General features: G+C 48.6%; 5 protein-coding genes and 1 non-coding gene across 6 annotated transcripts; 4 read left to right on the top strand and 2 right to left on the bottom strand.

The window, feature by feature from the left end:
- The first annotated feature begins 544 nt into the window (after positions 1–544).
- On the top strand, positions 545–3,906 carry EDB93DRAFT_1129901 (uncharacterized protein). The gene is given in 4 exon segments (XM_041448897.1): positions 545–1,125; positions 1,177–1,621; positions 1,675–2,110; positions 2,130–3,906. 4 exon segments carry the CDS (start codon positions 627–629, stop codon positions 3,591–3,593), a joined length of 2,844 nt encoding a protein of 947 aa, XP_041310431.1. The 5' UTR covers positions 545–626; the 3' UTR covers positions 3,594–3,906.
- A 109-nt stretch (positions 3,907–4,015) lies between these two features.
- On the bottom strand, positions 4,016–4,087 carry EDB93DRAFT_t37. The gene has a single exon. It is a non-coding gene; the product is annotated as a tRNA-Gly (tRNA).
- Positions 4,088–4,273: 186 nt separating this feature from the next.
- EDB93DRAFT_1080551 (ENTH-domain-containing protein) lies at positions 4,274–6,126 on the top strand (the record flags this gene model as incomplete). The annotated part of the gene is made up of 6 exons (XM_041445544.1): positions 4,274–4,434; positions 4,512–4,590; positions 4,641–5,170; positions 5,225–5,411; positions 5,463–5,629; positions 5,688–6,126. 6 exons carry the CDS (start codon positions 4,274–4,276, stop codon positions 6,124–6,126), a joined length of 1,563 nt encoding a protein of 520 aa, XP_041310430.1.
- Positions 6,127–6,437: 311 nt separating this feature from the next.
- EDB93DRAFT_98513 (uncharacterized protein) lies at positions 6,438–7,311 on the top strand. The gene is made up of 5 exons (XM_041458060.1): positions 6,438–6,627; positions 6,691–6,773; positions 6,834–6,858; positions 6,916–6,982; positions 7,034–7,311. Exons 1-5 carry the CDS (start codon positions 6,589–6,591, stop codon positions 7,123–7,125), a joined length of 306 nt encoding a protein of 101 aa, XP_041310429.1. The 5' UTR covers positions 6,438–6,588; the 3' UTR covers positions 7,126–7,311.
- On the bottom strand, positions 7,031–8,573 carry EDB93DRAFT_1264846 (nicotinamide N-methyltransferase; the record flags this gene model as incomplete). Its single annotated transcript, XM_041454223.1, has 7 exons — positions 7,031–7,561; positions 7,615–7,809; positions 7,857–7,970; positions 8,018–8,119; positions 8,169–8,301; positions 8,361–8,473; positions 8,529–8,573. 7 exons carry the CDS (start codon positions 8,571–8,573, stop codon positions 7,466–7,468), a joined length of 798 nt encoding a protein of 265 aa, XP_041310428.1. The 3' UTR covers positions 7,031–7,465.
- Positions 8,574–8,727: 154 nt separating this feature from the next.
- EDB93DRAFT_1247762 (Ion transport protein-domain-containing protein) lies at positions 8,728–16,191 on the top strand (the record flags this gene model as incomplete). Its single annotated transcript, XM_041452631.1, has 23 exons — positions 8,728–9,644; positions 9,696–9,866; positions 9,916–10,525; positions 10,576–10,658; positions 10,710–10,908; positions 10,971–11,060; positions 11,107–11,282; positions 11,335–11,770; positions 11,804–12,107; positions 12,170–12,608; positions 12,661–13,716; positions 13,769–13,999; positions 14,051–14,094; positions 14,151–14,415; positions 14,461–14,637; positions 14,691–14,720; positions 14,769–14,880; positions 14,933–15,115; positions 15,167–15,480; positions 15,533–15,678; positions 15,736–15,982; positions 16,036–16,106; positions 16,157–16,191. The coding sequence occupies 23 exons, from the start codon at positions 8,728–8,730 to the stop codon at positions 16,189–16,191; spliced, it is 6,336 nt and encodes a 2,111-aa protein (XP_041310427.1).
- Positions 16,192–16,524: the final 333 nt, after the last annotated feature.

The raw sequence follows: 16,524 nt of genomic DNA, 5'->3' as shown, positions 1-16,524 counted from the left end.
AACTCACAGACGCGACGCGAGCTATCATGCGTCCCTGCAGTCCGTTTCCAAGGGACCAGCTGGGCCCTGGCACGCTTGCTGGATGCGGCTTCACTCCCTTCCGAGTGACTATATATTCAGGCATTCGATTTCAAGGTAGATACGTTAACGTGTTTGCTTCATGATAACTTTTCGGCAATCACTGTTTCCAGTAGGCCGCCTTGCAAAACCAATTGGACTAGTTACAACTCGATCGGAGTACGGAAGACACTTGGACGTATTCGTCCAGGCATTCGCCTTTATAATACTTCTAGAGGGCCGAGAAGCCAGAAAACTGCGCGCTGTGGTCGTTACCTTGGTGCGATACCCACTAGTGTTCTGCTGGTCACTGACCATGTGGTGTTCATTCAATGAACGCAAAGGGTGTGAAAGCCGGTGACCGTCGGCGAAGCTTTTCACCTGGTCGTTTCAGTGACTGTTACCCGAACACCGTACAGTGAGAATAAGTTTCCTACTTTGGAAATAATTTGGAAATGGCGCGACTTCGTGGTTCAGAAAGTGGCACGATTACAATAACCTCTTATAACTAGCACGAGCATTGGTTGCGGTTAGCCTTTTGCTCTCCCACTGGCAGAAGCGCATTGAATATGGACGGTGAACGTCACGTCGACGACGTTTCAAACGATGAACTCAGTGATCCGCTCACCATACTCTTAAATAATCTATCAGATTCAGAAACCTCCTCATCCCAAGCGTCTTCTCCACCAGACTGGTCTCAGTTTTCCTCTCTCTGGCCGCAACAGCCCTTGGACTTGAATCCTGACCAGAACTCAAAATTTCCTGATATTGGCGGCTCTTTCGACTTCTCTTTTCCCATGGACCTTGACCTCAATGCTGCATTGTCCATGGCTGTCGACCCAAGTGCATTGCACTATCATAGCACATCTCCACAGACTATGTTCGACATGAACTCCCTTCATATACAGCCCCAGGATTTACTGTCCTCTTTTCCGTTCACTTTCTCATCGCCTACCCTGAGCTCTGCATCAGCTTCTTCCAGCTCGGCCGATGAAAAATCACCCCGGATGAGCATCTCATCCGGTACATCCATGTCTCCAGTCATGGTACCGATCAGCTCGGGTACAGGTTGGTCTTTATCTCTCACTAGCTATTTTTTTTATCCATGAAATATGACAGACCCATTCTCTGGAGTGGTTATGCAAGCAAAATTGCCCATACCCCGGCTCATATCTTCTATTCCGGCATTGCCTTCCTCCAAACCACCGAAACACAAGCAGGAACCTCAACCTTACCTTTCATCTTCGGCGTCATCATCTCCTTCCCCTGGTCCAACTACTCCCACTTCTGACTCTGGATCATCTGCACCTAACACTCAGATAGCAGGTGCTGCTGTCATTAGCCGCCCAAAGACTAGTCACACAACCATCGAGCGCCGTTACCGTACAAATCTTAACGCGCGCATCCAGAGCCTCAAGGCCTCTGTCCCTGCTCTTCGCGTTCTAGACCAAAATACTACCCAAGAAGGTGATGTTGTGGATGAACGTGGGTACATTGACGGTGTCAAGGTCGCGAGGAAAGGAAGCAAAGCCAATGTACTCGGAAAAGCAGTCGAGTATATCCGGTCAGATAATTTTATCCCCTATGTAATCATTCTTGCGCTGACTGTCGTAATAGCGTCTTGAAAAGGCGTGAGATCAGGCTGAGGCGCGAGCAAGAAGGACTGCGTACCCTCATCCTTGGAATTCCCGGTGCTCAGCCTCTCCTTGCTGAATGGGATCATGAATGGGCCAAAAAATTTGGAGGCCCAGAACGCGATGAAATCGACAATGATGCCGAAGCCTATGAAGCAAGTGATGATGAAGATGGCGATGGTGAAGACGAGGGTGACGACGCTGAGCGCGTCCGCAAGAAGCCCAAGTTAACAAAAGCACCTGCGGCCAAGAAGGATAAACTGCCTACCGTTTCTGTTGCTGCTGTTACACCCACAACCATCTCCGAGGGTATCCCCGGAGCAGTACCGGAAAAGCGCAAGCGAGGTCGACCCCGTAAGATCCAACCTGGCGCTCCGCCCTCAATTGTCGCTGCCGCACCTGTCTTGTTCAGCGACTCTGTTAGTGTGTCCAGTCCAGGGCGATGTTACTATGCAGGCACAGCCCCAGCAGTACCTTCTTGCTGTCTTTGCGCTGTTCTCATTTTTCAACTCGCCCTTCAACTCAGCAGGTGCTTCCTATCCTCACACGCACCAAGGTTCGGTGCTATCCCACGTCACTGATTCTACACCTGTTACTACTGCTACGTTGTGGTCATGGAGCAGTGCCGTACAAACCATCCATCTGCTCGCATCTATTCTGGTTCTGTTCACAATCATTATCCCATGGCTACCTCTTCCAGGATATGTTCAACGTGCCAAGATCATGCGCTTCATACCCTTTAGTTATCTAATCAGCAATCGAGCACCACTCACAGCTCACAAGGGGGCAGAACTTCTTTCTCCCCCTCTTTCCCCTGATATCAGCGACTCAGAGTCAGATGCAGATTCCACCATCACTGAGAGAACCACCCGTCAAGAGCAAGGTCCATTGTCAGATGCACTTGCTCAGAGCGGTTCCCGAGATGAACGAGATGCTCTCATTGATGCACTAGGATTGAGCACCAGTGCACTTGGAGCAGTCCGAAACGTTTTCATCAGGCGTGTGGTGAACGAGACCTTCGACTCTGAGCTTGAGCGCAGGGCATGGGTTCGCTTAGCCGAACTCGTTGCTCTTCACCCCGCCTCAGCTCCAGTCTTTCTACGTCTTCAAGTCTATTTGCGTCTTTCGTTCTTGTTAGGTGCATCTGGCAAAACAACACAACACGCAAGTGATCTGGCAACATTGGCTCTCCTTGCCCATTCACTCCCAGCATTTTACATAAAGGATCGCTCGCAGAGATTATGGCGCCGTGCTCGTGTTGGGGTGATTCGCCCTTACGAGCGGTTGGTGCTAGAAACGCTCTCCCTCGAGGAAGCTGCTCAGACACTCACGTCCTCGACTCCCACCACATCCCTAACGCCACTCGGTGCCCTCGCCACGACCCTCCTCCGTCAACGTCTCTGCTCCCACACATCCAAACTTTTCGTGCAGACCGTCACTCGTTCGCACAGTGGTGCTCTTTCTCTATCCCACGACCCAGAGCTAGCAGCGAGATGGAACGAGACTATCAATGCAGGGCGGAGCCTAGGCGGCGCCATCTGCGCCATCTCTGACTCATTTGCCAAAGTATGGGCGAGCAGCGTGTTGGACGTGAAAGACCTAGTCATAGACGATGAGGACATTAAAATCATGCTGAACACCATCGTTTTATTTCGGCGGATCTTCCCATCCCGGATTCTGTGTTGCGATGACACCAATAATGAGGTTTCGTTCATATTGTCTCCCCCACCCAGTCCGCCTACAAGAGGGTCGCAGAAGGATGTGGTGATGCAGTTGCGTCGGGCGTTGGGGTCGAGTGTATTTGAGGAACAGAGGGAGGATCGAGATGAGTTGGAGGATTCACGGGATCGTGCGGTGGATATGCTTGTTGAGTATGAGAGACGGGGGAGGAATCGTGTATGATGTGTTTGTGTTTCTGATATTTGTGATAGATGGGAGATCTTACAATATATTAGTATTTATCCTCTTGTTGTCGGTTGTACTACAGACTTTTTTTTGATTCCACTTTGGACAACGATACCATGCGTGGTTGAGTGAGTACGAATAACTGGCAAAAACATTTGGAATGTGTAGAATGGGAGTGAAGTGAGCATTGAGCCTTAGTTGTATGCTCAATCTAATCCATCAGCATAGGCTCCATCAGAGACGTAAAATAATGAAAGGTGCAGCCAAGGGGAAGGCATATCTAGCAACCTAACCAAACGCTCGAGCGAGGACGCAGCTCGATTAACTTTAAGTTAGCTTTCAGCATCAGCGGCGGTATATGTACTGATTATGGAAACTCAGGTAAGCCGGCGTGCTTACAGAAATTGTCGAAAAAGACATACGCCGAAGGGGAGTCGAACCCCTGCCGCTTGCTTGGAAGGCAAGCATGATAACCGCTTCACCATCGGCGTGTGTTTTTATTTACTTTTTGCAACATATTCCAAGCTGGGTCGGCGATTTCCGCAGTTATCACGTCTGTCAATTCATCCCACTGACAGTGACCACGATCCGCTCCGCGCTCACTTCTCTAATTGACTACATAAAGCAAAGCTTGATAATCTGTAGAACTTCTGTTCTGCAAATCACGATACAGTCTAATGTCGCTCCAGCACTTTGGCAAGGGTGCCCTTCGTGTCGCCAAAAATTACACCAAGGGTTATTCAGACACACAGGCAAAAGTCCGGGATGCGACATCCAATGATCCATGGGGGCCATCAGGAACTCAGATGAACGAGATCGCTCAGCTGTCGTATAACCAGTGCGTGATCGCTAGGCAGCTTACCTGGTGGTTGTAGTTCACCGGGAGTGCTGACTCGGATGCGCTTTTGTTCACAGGAACGACTTCGTCGAGATCATGGAAATGCTTGATAAAAGGTTGAATGATAAAGGCAAGAATTGGCGACATGTATTCAAGGTTAGCTACCTTGCTTCGGATGGAGGACCCGAATTCAAACTCCCTCCCAGTCACTCACCGTGCTGGACTACCTCCTACACGCTGGTTCTGAAAATGTCGTCCTATACTTCCGTGACAATTTATACATCATAAAAACGCTCAAGGAATTTCAATATTTGGATGAAGATGGGAAAGATTGTGGTGCCAACGTCCGGCAAAAGGCCAAAGATATCTCCAACCTTCTTAGTGATCCAGCACGTCTACAGGAGGAGCGCCGTACTCGGGCAAGCATGCGCGACAGAATGATAAGAGGGCAAAGCAATGGTTATGGAGAAGACGACGAAGATGGTGGGAGGAGGAGCTTTGCACCTCCTCCTGGAACGCCCCCACGGAAGGCCAACCGTGGCGCCGATCGCGACGAAGACGAGCTCCGTAAGGCGATCGAAGCATCGAAAAGGACTCTTGCAGAGGAACAGGGCCGGAAAGCTGAAGAGCAAGACCTTGCCACAGCAATACGATTAAGTGAGGAAGAGGAGGCGAAAAGACATAAGGCCGTTGAAGACTCAAATGCTCACGCGTTATTCGATGATCAAGCACAAATGTACGTTAGTCCATATGCGTGCTCGATTTCAACTGATGGCCTCGTCCATTCCAGATCCTCCCCGAACGGTTCCAACAGCAACAATCCATTTCCCTTTATCGACCCTACTCCATATGCAACAGGCTTGCAACCTCAGCCCCAGATGCAACCGCAGTATACTATTCAGCCTCAATACACGATGCAGCCACAGTTTACATCATTCAACCCGTACCAACAGCAAGCACAACAGGAAGCAATGCAGGTATGGTAATATCTGGTCTTATTGTGGATTGATTGAACGATCCATTAATAGGCAGAGTATTTGAGGCAACAACAAGAATGGCTTCGTCAACAGCAAGAAGCACAAGCTCAACAACTAGCCCAACAAGCGGCGCAAGATGAGTGGTTCCGACAACAACAACTTCAAGCTCAACAGCAGCAGCAGCAGCAAGTCTTATTTGCGCAACCAACTGGATTCGGGTATGTCATCACTTGATGTGGATTTATCGTTGCGGTGACCTCATCTTTACTCTTTCAGTTCCAATAACCCCTTCGCTCCTGCTTCTTCGCCTGTCCCACTATCATCAGGGACACCAGTCAATAGCACCTCTGGACCGTCGTTCAATCTTCAAGGAACTTATTCCAACTCCAATGCACCTTCTTACAACTCTTCACCTGTGCCCTCACAAGTATCGTCACCTTCTCCAGCTCCGGGTATCAACACATCCGCTGGCGCAGGTGCGGGTCGTGGTGGTCCGAATCGGACAGACCAAGAGCACTCGCATCTTGCCAGTCTGTTTGCCAACCGTGATGATGGTCAAGATACATTCGGAAATGTCGGCGCACTGCGTTACGGGCACACGCAAGCAGGTTTGCTGGCAGCACAGAAGACAGGATTTGGGACCAAAAACAACCCCTTCCAGTTGCAACAGCAGCAGCAGAGCCAGAATTCAGAGCAGCCGTTTTTCTCCATTTGAGGAGAGGGGTGGATGGGTGGACGGTGTAATGTTGATTTATCGCTGGATGATGACTTGGATTGTGAATTTCCGTTTGTCTCTGCGTGTCTCGGATTTCTGATGTTGTATTTATTACTTCTTTTCTTTACTTTTTGTGGAATTATCCGATACCAAATTTTACACTTCTAACGTTGTGCTTTCGTTCACGAAATTCCAGAAGCTTGATCATGAAGCACTGGAAGAACTATAATGTAACTATTAACGATTTTTATTTTTCATGGCTGACTAGAGTGGGAGTGGAGCGTCTTACATAATAGCCAGCATCCAAAAATAGTTCACCAACCTTCTAGTCTGGACCGCCCCCTATAGTAAACCAACTAACCCTTACAAAAACTCTAGCTTATAGCCACAGATTCTCACAGTGAGACCGTGTAAAAGCACACGCTGTCGCACAAATCCCCACCTCACCCAGACCGCGACACCATGGAATCCAATGGCGCTGCTGACTGCGTACTCATTATCGTACGCCGCTCTTCAAGTTGCGCAAGCAAGTCTACTTGATATGCTCACACAGGGAATGAACAGGTCGCCGTTATCTTCCCCCCTGCTGCAGCAGCTTTCATCTCAGGCTGCGGTTGTGATCTCCTCGTGAATATCTTGTTGACTTTGTAAGTACTTCTTCTCCCCGCTACAAACTTTGTATTTCACTCATGCCTTGTTACTGCCAGGCTCGGATACCTTCCTGGACTCATCGTGCGGAATTTGGCTCGTCTGTGTGATTGTTGTAACTTACCTCTTGTGAACACATAGCACGCGCTCTGGCTCGTATTCAGGCGTGCCAACGTTCAGGAGCGACGTGCCAGGGGCAGCTATCGATGTGAGTACTTGAGAATTTTGCGCATGTCATGTGTGTAACTTGCCCCTGCAGACACTGACGCGGAAACACCTGCTCCGGCGCCCCAGCAGAGTGCTCCGCAGTCACCTGGATATGGTGACACGAACCAGTCGAATGCCCCGTAGTCACCTACATACGCAGCCACGAGCCAGCCTGTTGGTTCTTCTCCAGTCGTCAAGACTTGAGGAATAGCATGATTCAACACGCACGTGGTAGTGAAACAAAGTTTATTACTAGGTCAGACAGTAATCCGATTCATATAAGGAACGCTGGGAAATGTCTGTCACGTTTCGTGCTTATCACTCGGAATCTATTTATCAAAGTATTACCCACTGGACCTGGATCTCAATTATAGATGTGACCATATCATGTGGGGCGCGTCATGGGAAGTCTTACAAACGATGAGGGGTGCTGTAGCACCTACCTGGAATGAAAGTAGACTTTATCAATGCGCTAAATCAAAATTCAGTGAGGAAAATCGCCGGTATCCCCCCTGGTCATCCTCCAACCATGTACTGTAGCACGAACTTCCTCTTCGCCTGGATCTTCCGGGAACATGGGCTGTGAAACTGAACCATCAGAAAAGAATTCACCGATGTGTGGATTAAGCGGACCGGATATTTGCGTGTCACTATCTCCTCGCAAACCCAGCCTGCATCCTGAGCTTTGCGGAAAAAATCAAGATCCCGGTCTGCCAAGTGCGGTCGATGATGAGAGTAGAAAACCAGCACGCATGGTGCAATTGAAGTATCATTGTTTGCGGAGCGGGAAATCAAGCACATATCACAAGATTTCAATAATGCATCATGCTATATGCGTTGAGACATCGTAGTTGGATGGCACATAGCAGACTTACTTGCGAGTGATTGAAGATTAGGTCTGATAATATGATTAAGTGAAATCCAGTTGAGGCGGGGTCCTTTGGGAGTGCCCGTAGTAAGTTGTCTACGGGGTGGCCCCAGATATATCCCTAAAAATGAATAATCAGGCAAGCCATGAGTGCTCCCGAAAAAATACCTGAGTCTCAACATGATCCTGCTCATCAGGGGACAGATTTTTTCTCGCGTTAAATTCTAAGTTATCGATGAGTACCGCTTCCGGGTAATCTGTCAGTACAACCTGTTGGATAAGTGAGGCAAGGCGATGGGACTGGCGTTAATGTTCACACTTTTTTGGCACCATTTTGTGCTGAAACGAGTCCTGGGAGGCCTCCACCAGCTCCGAGTTCGAGTACGCAGCGATTGTGTGCTATCTCTGGATTTGAGTCTATATATGATGCAAATGCTAATGCTGCATTCCATCTACATTGAACGCAAGAAATTAGTAACATTCTGTAGATGCAGAGTTCAAATAGCAGTACAAATGATGAGCCCATAACGGATGAGATCCTACCAGACGGATTTTGAGATCGGGGAAGGTGTTTCGAGTGTATGTTGCAAAGGTTGGCGGGGGTGTTGGTGGACGCGGAGGTTCCTATAGTTGAACAAATAAATTGATCTTTTGGGTGATAGCATCTATTAGCACAAACCGTGAAAACATGGCCGAGAGAAAGATCCTCTTCGTCGTCTTGCATTACTTATGAAAGAGAATATGTAAGAAGTTGAAGAACCACTGACGACTCGACTCAGATCAAATAATGATCCAAATCAAGAATATGTTTCACAAGGGTAATATATAATATCCGGTGATTAAATATTTGCATGAGGGTAAGGAACGTGTATGAAGTTATGGATGTCATGGATGACCAGCCTCTGGACGGCCAACATCATTCGTCTCTCAGTCATTCAACCCAAAGTTCTTCTTCTTCTGCTATTGACTTAACTGTCACTATCACAGGCCTTGCCACTTCAGCTCCTCCGAGTCCATCTCCAACACTTCATCCTTCAGTGGATGGTGGTCGCTCCGTCGCTCGCAGACGAGCGAGCTGGGCAAGGTTAGACGTAGGGCAGGATCCCTTGCGCCCGAATCTTTCAACAACTATGGAGGCGGGTCCTTCAAGAATATCGACCCACTCATTTACTGCGGATGAGGACCCGGTTTATTCTCCTGACAACAGGTTCTTTGCAAACACATTAGCGTACAATGGGAAGTCGGTCTACAACGACTTACCCTACACTGCTGCACAAGCTGCTCCATCCTCCGCTTCGTTGATGTCCACTCCGGAGTCTGACTTTGACTCATCCAAGGATGGAGACGATGTCCATCTCAACGGCACCAACTCTCGATGGAAATTTGAAAATGGGAGTTGGGCTAGTGCTAATGATTTGACCATTGACTCCGAGCGCACGGGAGCTGCTACAGGCTCCACCAGGCGGAGGACACTGCGTTATAGTTCCTCACCTTCCCCTCTCAAACGAACGGGCTCGGCGTTCAGGGTAATGTCGAAGCACCTTCAACGCGCGTCCCTCCGCGTCGTTAATCTTTCAGGTCATGCCTTGGATAACTCCATCCGCATACCGGATGAAGACTTCGACGATGGCGAGTACTCTCCCACACAAGATAACAAGGAACCCTTCGAAGAGCAATGGAACGAACAACAAGTGTTCCTTACTAGAAAGCTGACTCCCTTACGAGGGCGCACTCTCGGTTTTTTAGAGTCCTCAAGCACATTTCGTCTTCGCCTTTATCGCTTCCTTTCTCATCCGTAGGCCTCTTCTAGGTTTCTCCCGCCCGACGATATTAATCATCACTGCAGATGGACCGAACCTCTGATACTTTGTTTAATAATCCTTAATGCCTGTGTATTGATATCTCAAGCATCTCACTCAGTCCTTCTTCCCTCGGAGCAGTCCATGCCGACTCCACAGAAGGGTTTCTTTCTTGCTTGGGAAGATTATGTTCTTTTTGGGTTGTTCATCCTATTCACGTAGGTTTCATACTGGTCACCATACCCTCAGCCTGATGCCTGCTGTTAGGTTTGAAGCAGTTGCGCGAATATGCGTTTCTGGATTTCTGCTAGATCCTGAAGTTCCAATATCTGCTTTCTTTGTATCTTCGACATCGCCAATAATCTCTACGTCGACTTCTTCTGCATCCGGTTCCTTTTTACGCAGCCTCTCCTTAAGGCCCTTCTATGATCGTATATCGCGGCCTTTCAAACTTTCTGAGGCCACCCCGTCGCGCTCGATGGCTGATATAGTAGTCGGTCCAAGTAATTTGCCTCGCGATGTTTCGCGTCAAGAAAAAGAGGCCGTTGTAGACGAGCCTCCTTCGCGCGCCCATCTCCGGAATCCCTCACAGCCAACTTTCTTTTCACGTGCCCTTCGGTCAGACCAAACACCTCCGGACGTGATCTCTCTGCCATTCCGACTAAATATCGATAACGCACGCGACAAGGTGTATCGTAACATGCCATACTTGCGTCAGAGCTGGGGAAGAATCGACTTGATCGCCATTCTCAGCTTCTGGTTGAGCTTTGCACTCGCGATGGCAGGCGTGGAGCGTGGATCTCATCATGTTGCTGCATTCAGAGCGATGACTGTGCTGCGAATAGCAAGACTTCTCGCTGTCACTTCTGGAACCACGGTGAGTTTGCGGACGGCATGTTGTTTATGGGCGCTCACACTATTCTACAGACAATCATGCACTCACTGAAGATCGCTCGGCCGCTGCTTACTAACGTAGCATACTTTGTTATCTTCGCTGCGGTGCTATTCTCGTGAGTCTATCCGGTCTCTGAATGTTCATCGAGCGTAAATCATTCTCGAAGGATAATTGGGATCCAATCTTTCAAGGGTTCTTTTCGACGCAATTGCTATCTTCAGCCCACCCTGGGAGAAAATCAGACGCAAATATCCCAATTTTGCGGTGGTTACATTGACCCGACTACTTTGAATGTCTATCCTTATTTACAATTGGACGGTACACCAGGCCCCGCGCCCAAGGGTTATATCTGCCCCCTGGGGCAGGTTTGTCAGGTCCGTCGCTCAGATCTTCCTTGACAGATGACGATTTCATAAATTTGGATCAGGAGGGAGACAATCCATACAGTGGCATCCAGAGCTTTGACAATATTTATTATGCCGCGCTTCAAGTTGTCGTTGTGACTTCAGCCAATGGCGTACGTGTTCTTTATTCATATTTTTACCGCGCTAATCTCCTCTCAGTGGTCTCCAATCATGTACGCGATCATCGATGCCGAGTTTTTTGTCTCCTGCTTCTTTTTCATCGTCTGCATCCTTGTGTTGAACATCTGGCTTATCAATCTATTCGTCGCTGTGATCACGAACACGTTCTCTGCCGTACGTGAAAATACGCAGAAGAGTGCCTTTGGTGCCGCACCGTACGCTTCTTGACTTTTCCATCTGCTGATGTTAATGTCGTTCCAATCACAGACTAGGGCTTGTCGTCGAAGAGCGAGAAGAGGGCTGGTTGGACGGGAAACACGTTTCTCAGAGCAACTCGCTCAAGGAATTCTACACCCATACGCGCTGGTGCTGGGTATTTCTGGCCCTCGCGTCGCTCGTGGTACAAGCCACCGCCAGTGCTGACATGAGCGAACTGCATCAACAGATACTGGACAAGTCAGAGCTAGCGCTTACAGTGGCCTTCGACATTGAGATCATCATGCGCGTTGTAGCGGAGCTCCCAGCTTGGCGAAGATTCTTCCAGCATGGGAACAACTGGCTGGATCTTGTGTTGGCTGTGGGGTCGAGCGTCATTCAGATTCCGGCCATTCACAACTCGGAGCTATATCCCTGGTTGACGATATTTCAACTAGGGAGGTTCTACAGGGTTATTTTAGAGTTTCCGAGAATGAAACCACTCATGGTGAAGTCTAGTCGCCATCTGAACATCTGACAGACAACTAAACCATCTCAGCTCACAGTCTTTGGAAATCTTTACGGTCTAGCAAATATGACACTTTTCTTGCTGCTTGTCAACCTTTTTGCTGCGTTGGTTTGCGTGGAGCTCATTCGCGGCGATATGTACGGCTCGACCGCGTTGAATTTCGGACAGTTGTGGAATTCGTTCCTCGCTGTGTACCAGATCTTTTCATCCGAGAATTGGACGAACGTCTTGTACTCGACAGCAGATGCAGAGATCTCTCTGGGGCAGGCGGCGATCGTGATCGTTTTCTTATGCTCGTGGCTGATATTTGCAAATTGTAAGTCGCCCAAAGTGCTCGTGCATATTGCCTTCCTCTGTTGATGCGCATTGTTTCTCCAGTCATCGTGATGCAGATGTTCATCGCCGTCATCCATGAGAACTTCAGCGTTGCAGAAGAAACGAAGAAGAGTAAACAGGCATCGGACTACTGGACTCAAAGCCACCCGCAAAGGGTCATGCACAACAGTTGGACTCGCAAGTTGAATCCATATCGATGGATCAAGGCGGATCCCGTTCGAGTCAAGGTCGAAAACCTTCCTTCGAACCTGGTCTTGCCGATGCAGAAGACGCTTGTGCAAGATTACGGGGTGATTGGACAACACAATCGAAAGAAACCCGTTCCCTTGAAGGGTGCAAGGCATCTGCCTTCAAAATCGCTGACGATGCTTCAACAACTATTTTCTGGGACTACGAATTCTAATGACCTGCTGTTGGTGGACTTACGACAGGGCCGCCGTGAGTCGACAGCGGTTCAAAACGAAGAGATGGATCGTTATCTGTGAGCTTTCTGGTACCTATAAGTGGCAGCTTATGCTCACACGAACTTGTAGCGATATCATCGCTAAGGCGAGCAACGGCGTTAACACAACTGAGAACGACCATGATGAGCACTCCGAGCGGAGGGCGCAGAAGGCGGACTTCATCATCGACCACCCGACGTATGACAAGACCTTTTGGCTTTTCTCGCAGGAAGACCGTCTCCGGAATATGTGCCAGAAGATTGTCAAGCCTGCTGGCGGAGAGCGCCTATTCGGAGCCCCACCCTCCGACGTTGCCCATACGCTGTTTCAGCTCCTGATCTTGTTGACTGTGCTTGGTGGTATCATCATGGAGGCTGTAGCCACTCCTTTGTACCGGCGCAATTACTACATGGAGCACGGTTTGGTGCGTGGTACTTGGTTTAATATCGCCGAGATGGCGTTCGGTGTTCCTTTACTAGTCGAATTCATCATCAAGATCATCGCCGATGGTTTCTTGTTCACTCCCAACGCCTACGTCAAGAGCATATGGAACATCCTGGATTTCATTATACTCATCGGTATCCTAGTGAACTTGTCATTCACGCTCATTTTTGTCAGTGGATTGACCCGTTTTATCCACGCACTCAAGGCTCTTCGAGCTCTCCGCCTTGTAACCTTGATCGAGAAGATGCGAAACACGTTCGAATCACTTATTATTTCCGGGGTGACTCGTATCTTGGATGCCGCCATTTTGGCGATCCTGTATCTGATTCCCTTTAGCGTATGGGGCGTCAACATCTTTGCAGGATTAATGAATGAGTGCAGCGATAACGGTGTCCAAGGCCTCGGCGATTGTACCAACGAGTATGTCAACACAATATATGGCACCTCTTTCGGATATTTGGCCCCTCGTGCCTGGGAGAATCCTTCACCTTCTACGACGTTCTCCTTCGACAACTTCCGATCCTCAATGCTCATTCTTTTTGAGATTGTATCGTTGGAAGGGTGGATCGATGTTATGTTAGTCTCGATGAGCATTACTGGGAAGAACCAGCAACCGCAGGTTGACGTTTCGCAAATCAATGCCATTTTCTTCGTCATCTATAATTTGCTTGGAGGCGTTGTGATTCTGACTCTTTTTGTCAGGTGAGACTTGTCCTTTGTAGGTCACTGGTCTATTGGCTTACGGCTTGCTTAGTATCATCATCGGCAACTTCTCATCTAAGACGGGCTCTGCATTCCTGACCCAACCTCAGCGAGAATGGATTGACCTGCAGAAATTGATCAAACGCCAGAAACCGTCGGAGCGTCCTCAGACCCGGCCTACTCAACTATTCCGAGCATGGTGCTACGACCGTGCGATTCACAAGCACGGTTGGTGGACGCGAATGATGACGTGCTTCTTTGTCGTACAAATTATCGTTCTCATGTTTGTGTCTCTTCCTTTTTCTGGTTAGCTATTTGAACTCACGTTTTTCAGGACGCAAACATTTACAGTCCATGTAGTTATTGCGAAATTTCAAGGTTAGTAATCGGTTTGTTTGTATTTCCTTTCGGTCTCTCAATGTAACTCCTTTCAGACGACTTCTCGTTAATCATCACAACGATGTATGTCGTCGATATCGCAGTGAGGTTCTATGGCGTTGGGTGGAGGAGTTTCCGAGCCAATGGGTGGAATTTGTTCGATGTTGTGGTGGCCGGCGGCAGTTTCATCACGACGTTGGTTGTTCGGTTTGGCTACACGGGTTTTGCCGTTGAGCAGCTACAGAAGCTGTTCCTCGTCAGTATCGCATTCAAGCTCGTGCAGAGGACCAACAGCCTTAATCAGCTCTTCAAGACTGTTATGTAAGTGGGGCGGTCATGTTTTGAATAACTACTGACTTTTTGCAGGGCGAGCTTGCCCGTCATCTTGAACCTCTTGGGCCTGTGGTTCATACTTTTTATTTTTTTTGCCATTATGTACATGGAGGTCTTCGGCTTGACAAAATGGTATTCGGCAGAAACTCACACTCAGAACTACCAAACCATGGGTTCGGCACTCGTGATGCTCGCATTCATGAGTACGGGGTAGGTATTTTCAACACTTTTATCATGATGTTTTCTAAAACATCTACTCGTAGCGAAGGCTGGAACCAATACATGCATGACTTGTACGTGATTAAACGGTCCTTTGTGTTCTGAAGTTGACGCTGGTTTAGTGCTCTGGCATATCCGCGGTGCACTATTCAAACTAGTGGACTGGTGGAAACGGATTGTGGAAGTACCCCTTGGGCGTTCTCTCTCTTCATTGCTTGGAACCTCCTCAGCATGGTATGTGAGCCCTTAGTAATTTCGCGTGTGCTTCCTGATATATCTCGAATAGTATATATTTGTGAACATGTTCACTGGAGTTGTTGTGCAGAATTTTTCCTACGTTTTCCAGTCGACTGGCGCAGCAAAGGCCATCACTCGTGAAGAAATTCGTTCGTTCAAGAAAACGTGGGCGGAGTATTCCAATCCAAAGACTGGGCTGCTTGAACAAAGTCGACTGGTTCCCTTCCTAGGTGTAAGTTCCGTGTGACGTAATGTTCATGAGACTTATCAAGTTCTTCTTCAGAAATTGAATGGGGTTTTCGAGGTTCGCATCTACCCGACCGAGTACTCCGTTCCATCCGTTGTCTCGACTTGCAAAGACATCCAGAAGATTGCGACGAAAGAAGGGGCGAAAGTGGAGACGACGTTAAATACACGGAAACTAAACAAGGTGCTGAGGAAGATCGACTTTGACGTTATAAGACAGCGAAGAGCAGTATATTGCCGGCTACTTCACGAAGCCAGCATTATAGACAGTCATCGCAAAGGCATCTCGTTCACCGACATGCTGTTCCTTCTGGCCCACCATAAGTTGATTGTGGACCGCGACGCACTAGAGTGAGTCCACTATTTTACGTGTGATGTTGTTACAGTTCTGACCACGAGGCAGGCTGAAGGACCTTATCGTGAGGCAAGGGACGAACAAACTTGTATCAGATTTGGTGAACCTCGACCGTGTTCGTTCTTTGCTGAAAATGATATCACTGCGACGAAGATATTTGGTCACGCGAGAAATGGCGCTCAGCGCGCAGAGAGGTAAGCTACTTAACGGCATCATCAACATCGTAGATGATAATTCAACGTGTATCGTAGAAATCCCCGCTATTCAAGTAGACCCTGCACCGTCCACTCCACCCCCATTAACTCGCGATATAACTTCACCTCGTAGTGACTACGGCCGTTCAAACAATGGCACTTCTAGCCCAACTCCCTCTCCCCGAACTCTTGGCCCTTCCCCAGAGCTTAATGCTTGGGATCATTCCTTCCGAAGTAGTCTTCAGCGCTCCCGCAGAACAAGTGATGTCAGCATGCTTTCTGCCGACATGAGTCACGGCTACTGGTTCGTACTAATTGTTGCTCATACTAAATAGTTTATTGATAGTTTTGATGCAGGAGGGATGGTTCATTAGACATAGGCGATCAAGGAGACATCATGTCATCCATGCAGCGCTCTATATGGGGTGGTACGCTATCAGCCTTCAAGCCTTGTGAATTGTCTGACTTCCCGCCCTAGAAATCATGCAGCAAGCTGCAGAAGAGGATGCTTAACTTAATCTTATTGTTCCAATCAATGAACATTATGGGACATTTTACGGACACTAGCTATATTGCATGTGTACTTCCAACAATCAATACACTGGCTTGTATGGTATTGGATAGTAATAGATGCATAGAATGGTAACAACATGGTGTGACGTGCAAGCATACAGTATCTATGCCTGGCCCTGGGCTCTCCGAGATTTCCACACCTTCTTCTCCGGCACAGTCTCGAATCCATCATCATTCTTCCTGTGTTCAGGCAGTGGGGCATTACGAGATGTGAGAGGGGCAGGAGATGCGAGGGGGGCAGGAGATGCAGTCCGAACAGGTGCGGTAGCTGGA

The sequence above is a fragment of the Suillus bovinus genome, assembly GCF_016758785.1.
Source record: "Suillus bovinus strain UH-Sbo-P2 chromosome Unknown EDB93scaffold_11, whole genome shotgun sequence".
In the NCBI taxonomy this organism is placed as follows: Eukaryota; Fungi; Basidiomycota; class Agaricomycetes; order Boletales; family Suillaceae; genus Suillus; species Suillus bovinus.
This window is presented reverse-complemented; position numbering and strand designations above follow the sequence as displayed.

Bases quoted from the DNA above. Each gene is read 5' to 3' on its own strand.
- EDB93DRAFT_1129901 (XM_041448897.1), top strand. From the start codon at position 627: ATGGACGGTGAACGTCACGTCGACGACGTTTCAAACGATGAACTCAGT. The intron at 1,126-1,176 runs GTTGGTCTTTAT...GAAATATGACAG, and splicing joins ACCGATCAGCTCGGGTACAG to ACCCATTCTCTGGAGTGGTT. The intron at 1,622-1,674 runs GTCAGATAATTT...CTGTCGTAATAG, and splicing joins AAAGCAGTCGAGTATATCCG to CGTCTTGAAAAGGCGTGAGA.
- EDB93DRAFT_98513 (XM_041458060.1), top strand. From the start codon at position 6,589: ATGGAATCCAATGGCGCTGCTGACTGCGTACTCATTATC. The intron at 6,628-6,690 runs GTACGCCGCTCT...GGGAATGAACAG, and splicing joins CTGACTGCGTACTCATTATC to GTCGCCGTTATCTTCCCCCC. The intron at 6,983-7,033 runs GTGAGTACTTGA...TTGCCCCTGCAG, and splicing joins TGCCAGGGGCAGCTATCGAT to ACACTGACGCGGAAACACCT.